The sequence below is a fragment of the Nematolebias whitei genome, chromosome 1 (assembly GCF_014905685.2).
Source record: "Nematolebias whitei isolate Nwh7 chromosome 1, NemWhi1, whole genome shotgun sequence".
Classification (NCBI taxonomy): Eukaryota; Metazoa; Chordata; class Actinopteri; order Cyprinodontiformes; family Rivulidae; genus Nematolebias; species Nematolebias whitei.
The window spans coordinates 88,290,786-88,297,718 of NC_056498.1; the positions used below are offsets into that span (position 1 = coordinate 88,290,786).

The 6,933-nt window shown below is 40.2% G+C and overlaps 1 protein-coding gene across 1 annotated transcript; it reads right to left on the bottom strand.

The window, feature by feature from the left end:
* Positions 1 to 3,676: 3,676 nt before the first annotated feature.
* On the bottom strand, positions 3,677 to 5,698 carry LOC119420680 (bifunctional heparan sulfate N-deacetylase/N-sulfotransferase 4). Its single transcript, XM_037688111.1, has 3 exons — positions 5,597 to 5,698; positions 4,437 to 4,539; positions 3,677 to 4,361 (listed from the first exon to the last, which is right to left on the bottom strand). The coding sequence occupies exons 1-3, from the start codon at positions 5,656 to 5,658 to the stop codon at positions 4,236 to 4,238; spliced, it is 291 nt and encodes a 96-aa protein (XP_037544039.1). The 5' UTR covers positions 5,659 to 5,698; the 3' UTR covers positions 3,677 to 4,235.
* Between the last annotated feature and the right edge of the window lie 1,235 nt (positions 5,699 to 6,933).

Genomic DNA, 6,933 nt, shown 5'->3' on the forward strand with positions numbered 1-6,933 from the left:
TAAGAGGCTAAATGAACTGAAAGTGATTTACTTCCTCATGCTGAATAGTAGAGGCAGATGGCACAATTTGAGCTCTGATAATAGAGATTTTATTAATAAAAAATGAACAAAATAACTCACATTTCTCAGAAGAGAATTCATTAGAAATAGGTGATTTGTAAATTAAAGAGTTTATAGTGTTAAAAGTTTTGGATTATACAAATTTGAAGCAATGAGGGCTGAGAAATATTTAGATCTTTCTTCTTTAACCACTCTGTTACAATCTTTCAAAAGATTTTTCATAGTAAAATAGTCGCAGCTCAAATGATGAGATTTGTATTTCCGCTCAGCACGTCTACATGCCCTCCTGATGAATCGAACACCATCATTTATCCAAGGTGCTGGTTTGGACAAAGCAGAGTGGGATTTAAACATCTTAAAAGGGGCCGCAGTGTCCAGTGTTACTGCACATCTGCTTAATAATTCTGTTTCCAGATCATCTGTAGAGAGATGAATCTGACTGTTGAAGCTGAGGATAACCTTGATAGATTTCATAAAATTGTTCCACAGTCTGAGATGTGATACGTCTAAACCGACATGGGGCTTGGTTGTTTGAGGTCTCAACAGCTAAAGGAAAGATAACTAAAATAGCATCATGATCAGAGATATGTGTATCAATAATGGAGAGATTGACTATGCTGAGACCAGAAGTAATAATTAAATCAAGAGTATGACCATGTTCATGTGTTGGACCAGAGACATGATGAGTACAGTCAAAGATATGAATAAGATCAAGGAACTCGTATGCAAATCTATCATCATGATCATCAATATGAATGATGAAATCACCAAGTAGAATTACTTTCTCATAGTTAACAGTAGTGATAGAGAGAAGATTGACAAATTCAGTTAAGAATTCACCTGTAGGGCCTGGGGGGGGATATAATAAACCAATAAGAACAGAGCGTTTGCAGGAATAAAATGTTAAAAGTTCAAAAGTATTAAAATTGCCCATAGTTATAGGTGTGCATTTGTTGCGATTTTTAAAAATAACTGCAACCCCTCCACCATGACCAGACAGTCTGGGAGAATTAAGGAAAGAAAACCCAGGAGGACAGGCCTCAAGTAGAGGGGCATCAATATCAGCCCAGGTCTCCATTAAAAACATCAAACCAAGATCATATGAGGACATAAAATCATTAACTAATAAAGACTTATTGGAAATAGACCTGACATTCCATAAACCATCAGCGGGCTACGATGATGGGAAGCAGGAACAGTAATTAAAGCAGACGAAGCCGTCCTGAAGGTTCTACAACATCTGGAACGCCTGTGATGGTGAGATCAAACAGAGCAGAAACACAGAATGTTGGAACACAAGGAAAAGATCGGAGCAAGAAAGAACAAGACATTCTGGTCTGTGTTGAACTCTACGTTTATTAAAGATAATACAGTGTTAGCCTTTTTGACATTAATTTAAAAAAATAAGAAGTGAACAGGAAGCAGCAGCTGTTAAGTCTCTGAACTGGCCCTTCAGTCTGTTTGTCCCCCGATGGCTTGAGTGGTAATGTTGGAGTTGAATTTAGGTTTAAATCTTTTTTAAATACAAGAATGTAGCTCGTCTTCTTGACCCAGGTGATTGTTGTAGACAAATTCATTGTTCTTTGATTTTAAGGTTCACGTGGAAACATGTAGCTACGATGACGAGCTTACGTTGTTTTTATCCTAAAAGGAGCGATTTCATTTGATTAGGAATACAGGACTTGTGTAAACCTGCTGGTAAAGGGTTAACCTTTATTCAAATAAACCACAAAGTGCTGAACAGAAGCTCTTTTTAACAAGACTTTAAACTTTATGCATGAAACGCAGAAAGCCAAATCTGTTTTATACAAATGTTTAACTTTTTTAACTACTTGCATCATAGTCAAGACAATATAACTGACTCATTTAAATACTTTGTGACCACCGCTCAGGTTCATAGATCTGGTCCAGGTCTGTGCCCCTCTACCTGTGGTCCTGGTAGGATCAGAGTAAAACATTCCTTGAACAAGAACTGTTATGGCCTACAGCGTCAGGTTCATGACTACTCATTAAAAACTTGGGAAGAGCTCGTTATCACAGGAGGCAAAGTCAAGTTTTTCACCATAAAGGTGACTGGACTTCTGAAGTGTTGAAGGGGTTTTACTTCTCATCTAAGAAACTTCTGAAATTCAAGCCAACATGTGAGCAGCTCCAGACTTTCAAAATGCAAACTGAGAAAAAAAATCTGTCCCGAGTGCAGGGAAACAGCTGTTTATGTCAAACAACACAGGAGGTCTCGTCCACATGGAAACAGGTTTTTTTTCTTCCAAAAACAGTAATTTCTAAAAAAAAAAAAAACAAAAAAAAAAACATCCTTGTAAATCTTTCTAGAAACGTCTTCATCCACATGGAATTGAAAAGAATCCAAAACGCTGTAGGTGCTATGCCAGGCCTGTATGTGGCGCTGTAACTCTGCCATGACGATACAGCAGAACCAGCAGCTGGAGCATGAAGCTGTGGGCACAAAATGGAAACCAGAGGAAGAAGCAAGCGCCCTCAGTACAGACATGGCATCGTTTTCAAAAGGTGGCGTTTAGGCCGTCTACACACAAAAACACAAGGTTTGCATTTCATGATTTTTTTCTCTCTGGAACCAGTTTTGGAAAAAAAAACTATTTGAACATTTCCATGTGGACACAAGGCAGAAAAAATAAACTTCTGAGTACTTGGAAAAAAGAAATGCTCCCATGAAGACAACCCAGTTTTCAGTTTTCCAGAACCTAAAATGTTACTTTGATTCTAACCTTCATTTGTAGTCCAGTTTCCACCTTCCTGCAGGGAACCACCACATTTCTAATGTAGACCAGGCAAGGACCCTCAGGAGAGAGGACCAGGACTGTGATCTGCATGGGAGTTCTGCTCCCGTGAACAACTCAGTGCAGCTTAAAAGCTTCAAAACACAATTTTCAATTTGAACAGAGAAACCTCCTCGGATGAGAACGTCTTCAAAAAACAAGAGTTGTCTTTAAAAAAAGACTAAAGTTCTTGCTTGGGATTGGCGAGGACTGAAAATCAGCGCCAACATAAATGTCAACGTTAGTGAGCGAACGTCACGTAACATCTGACTCTAACTTCAATTATTATCTAAATAAGAAAAGAACACTTCAGATAAAACATTGGAGCCACAGTCGAGGTTAAACTGAACCATCACTGACCAGGAGGTAAAGCTGCTTCATCATTTCAAACATTTATTAAAATCTGACTCCGACTAAAAGGAACAACTCCTTCATCAACACTAACCTGCCGGCTCGCAAAGTTTCATCAGACAATTCAGGCACTCGTTAACTTGACGTCCTTGATAGAAATGTTTTCTTAAGGTGGACTGAATCTCCTGGACCACAGTGTAGGACGCACATACTGGACCAGAACTGGGCTTTGGCTGAGCCATAAAACCTGCTGATAATTCATTTCAGTATAATCACCCTGACAGCGATGGTTGTCAGTTAGACTGGTGTGTGTAAAGATGAGATCACCGCAGAGTGTCCACAGGCCGGTTACAGCCTCCAGGACCCTGGTCTGAAGACTGGTCCTGGTGTTATGAGCAAACCAGTAGAACCCAGATAAACCAGTGGGAGAGTCTCAGTTGGTCTGTTTTGTCTACATGTATAGTTCCATATGAAGTGGGGCCGTGTTCCCCCCCAGGCTCAGTGCTGATCAGTCGCTTCCGGACAAGTTGCCTCTTCAGAGAGAAAGGTGGACCAGGATCAGGGCTCTGCGTGGACAGTCTGCTTAAAGCTGCTGGCTGCTGATGTTCTCACCTGAACCTCGTCCTTTACAATCATTTTGTAGGAGCGACCACGTGGATGAGGCTCTACACGTGCCTCGTCCACGCCACAGTCTCGCATCATGGCTGACTCCTCTGTTTTTAAAGCTCATGACCCACTGGGTAGTTCCTGGTTGGTGTGTGGTGTCGGCCCAGTCCGGCACACAGGCCGACGTGTGCTGGGGTTTACAGGAAGTTAGCAACGCATTAAGAGGGAGTCCTCGTGAATCTGATAGGAACCCTAAACCCTGACGAGTTCATGTTGTCCAGTCTTCTTGTTTCCAGTGAACAGGAGCACTGGTACCATGAGCTCGAGCGTAGCCCTCAGAGTAAGTGGTATTTGTCGACTGCGGATCAGGAAGAACGATCTAATCCACAGCCAAACATCGTCTTCGCCTCAGATCTGACCGGATCAACTTCGGCTGGTGCTCTGGAGTTCTTGACGAAGCCAGGACGGTAGTGGTTGACCCAAACGGTTCAGCAAACGCAGCAGCTCGATGTTGTGGTCACGGTAGTACTCTGCTAGGAAGGCACGGGACTGTAAACAGAGCAGAACGGATCAGAACCATCATGTTCTACAGAACATTAAAGACCCGTGCTGTCCATGATGTACCTCAGGGCTCATCTCTGGATACTTCCTGCCTTTACTCTTGCCCAGACATTTGGCTCGACCTCCTTCCACTCGCTGACACCAGAACCCTTTGCTGTCGTCATACCTGGAAACAAAGAGGTTCATCACGATGCTGAGCACCAAACAGCTTCTGGACATGTTCTGTAAAGACCACCGAGCAGAATAACCACTTCAGTCTGAGGTGACACTTGACTTTTCACCTCTAGTGAACAGAACTGGATTTAAAGTTGAAGTTGTGAAGAGATAAAGATGAAGGCAGAATTTCTCCAGCTCCAAACTGGGAGTGTGACGGTGTGTCATTGTGTGAACGTGAACTGCTTCCTGAATGGGATCGTTTTGAACTTAAAACAGTCCACAAACAGGAAGTAGGCTGTCTTTTGGACTCTTTGGTGACTTAAAGTACCTAAATAAACGCTCTTACAGCAAAAGAAAGTGAAATTATTCCTAGGACTAAGATCTTTGACAGTGTCATTGCACATTAGTATTCTAGATCCTGTGATGTCCCAGCAACAAAAAGTGCTGCATCAATTCTTGTTACTATGATGTTTCACAGGATATATTTTAAATATACAAGACAAAATCCTATTTGAAAAACACTCGAGTGCAGTGGTGGGAACAGCTAACCAAAAAGTTACCTTCGCTAACCCATATTTCACTAGCTAAATAGTGAAATAGCTTAGCTAACGCTGATAAACAGGTAAAAAAAATAAAATAATGGAAGCTAACACTAAACTGCTCAGTCTGCATCACACATCTTTGTCTCTTTCCAGTTGAAGCTGTGTCGACCAGTCAAGTGTACACATAATAAGCCAATAGCGCCTCACAAACTCTGAGACACGCCCACAACAGACAAGAACAAACGTGTGAATTTTGTTAAGAGGATTTTAAAAAGTTGGCAAAACCTAATTTAGCGAAAGCTAATTCTGCTAACGATTTCCAAAGTTTGAGAAAACTTAATCTGCTAAACAAAAAATTTATTCTGCCATTCGCTGTTAGCAGATTAGTGGATTAGCAGAACTGTGCCCAGCACTACTTGAGTGAGTTAAGCAGTAAAATACCTCCGACAGCCGGAAAGTTACGTTTGTGTAGTGTAGAAATGTGTGAATGCTCTGGTCTGAAGGACGCATGTGAGTGTTACAAACATTAGAGCCTGTGTGTAGTTGAAGACAGGAGTAACACCGAGGAACCGCTGGATTCCCTCCATCACCAGTAGGGGGTTGGATCGCAGCAAGGCTCCGTCTACGACATGCAGCTAAAAACAAACAGAAACAGGAAGTGATCAGGACTCATCAAACGAGGCAGATAATGTTCAAATGAAGGAAGACTTAAAAGCTCTCAAAACACTGATATTAGATTCACAGATTAAGGTGATTTGTGGATGTGAAAGATTCAGAATTCATTTTCAAAAGTCAAAAATGAATTTTGTTCATGTTAACCTGTGCTGCCACTTCAACAGAATTGTTGCTGGGTGTAGTTTGTCCTAGTAGAGCTACCGTAGCTTCCTGTTAGAAACATGCTGCAGTAATGCTGTTTGTTTTCACATCTTTTCTCCGCTCAAGAATCAAGTGCACGTCTGTCTGTGACAGCTGAAGTTATCAGAACATGAGTGACTTTAAAAATGACACTGAAATATTTGCTTTGTGTGTAAACTACCAGTGATAAACACAATGCTAATCTTGTTAGCTTTCTATAGTGTTCTCAAAGTTATGTTAGCATCTATGCTAACTGTTTGTCAGCAGCCTGTGGTTAATAGGTTTTATGAAGTGTTATTGTACACCCCATATTAAACAAGAAAATATAAAAACCAAGGTTTTTCTATACGAGACATAAGATAACCATAATCACTGAAGTTTCAGGACAACTGATATGCATTATTTATAATCACATCCTAGCACTCTGATTATATACAGTAGTCCCTTACTACTTTGCAGTTCATTTATCGCAGACTCGCTCTATCGCGGTATTTCAAAATAAGATTGGACATGATGACAGACAATTGGCTGATTGATGGATGATCAGCATGGAAAATTTATTTAAAATATATATATTTTAATTATTTAGCACCTGCTGAACATTTGTGCAGCCCATACTGCAGGATAAACTTCCTGCTGCAGCTGATCAACTGTTCACTGTGCAACATAGAAATGGGCGTGGCCAAGAGCGCATGCAGGTGGCAAAGAGCAGAGGAGGCAGGGAGCTGAAATCATGACATTCTGTGCTCTTTTAGAGCTTTAGAGTTTAGAAACATTGTTTAGAATATTGCAAGAGTGTGGGGGATTAAAATGCCTTTATAAATATATACATACACACACACACATATATATATATATATATATATATATACATTCACATATACATATATATATATATACACATATACATATATACATATACACATATACATACACATATACATATATATATATATATATATACATATACATATATACATATACACATATACATATATATATATATA

What these genes read in the sequence shown, in the direction of transcription:
- LOC119420680 (XM_037688111.1), bottom strand. Translation starts at nt 5,658, where the DNA reads ATGGAGGGAATCCAGCGGTTCCTCGGTGTTACTCCTGTCTTCAACTAC. An exon ending in AACTACACACAGGCTCTAAT is followed by an intron (nt 4,540 to 5,596) that starts GTTTGTAACACT and finishes CTTTGTTTCCAG; the next exon opens with GTATGACGACAGCAAAGGGT. An exon ending in ATCCAGAGATGAGCCCTGAG is followed by an intron (nt 4,362 to 4,436) that starts GTACATCATGGA and finishes CTCTGTTTACAG; the next exon opens with TCCCGTGCCTTCCTAGCAGA.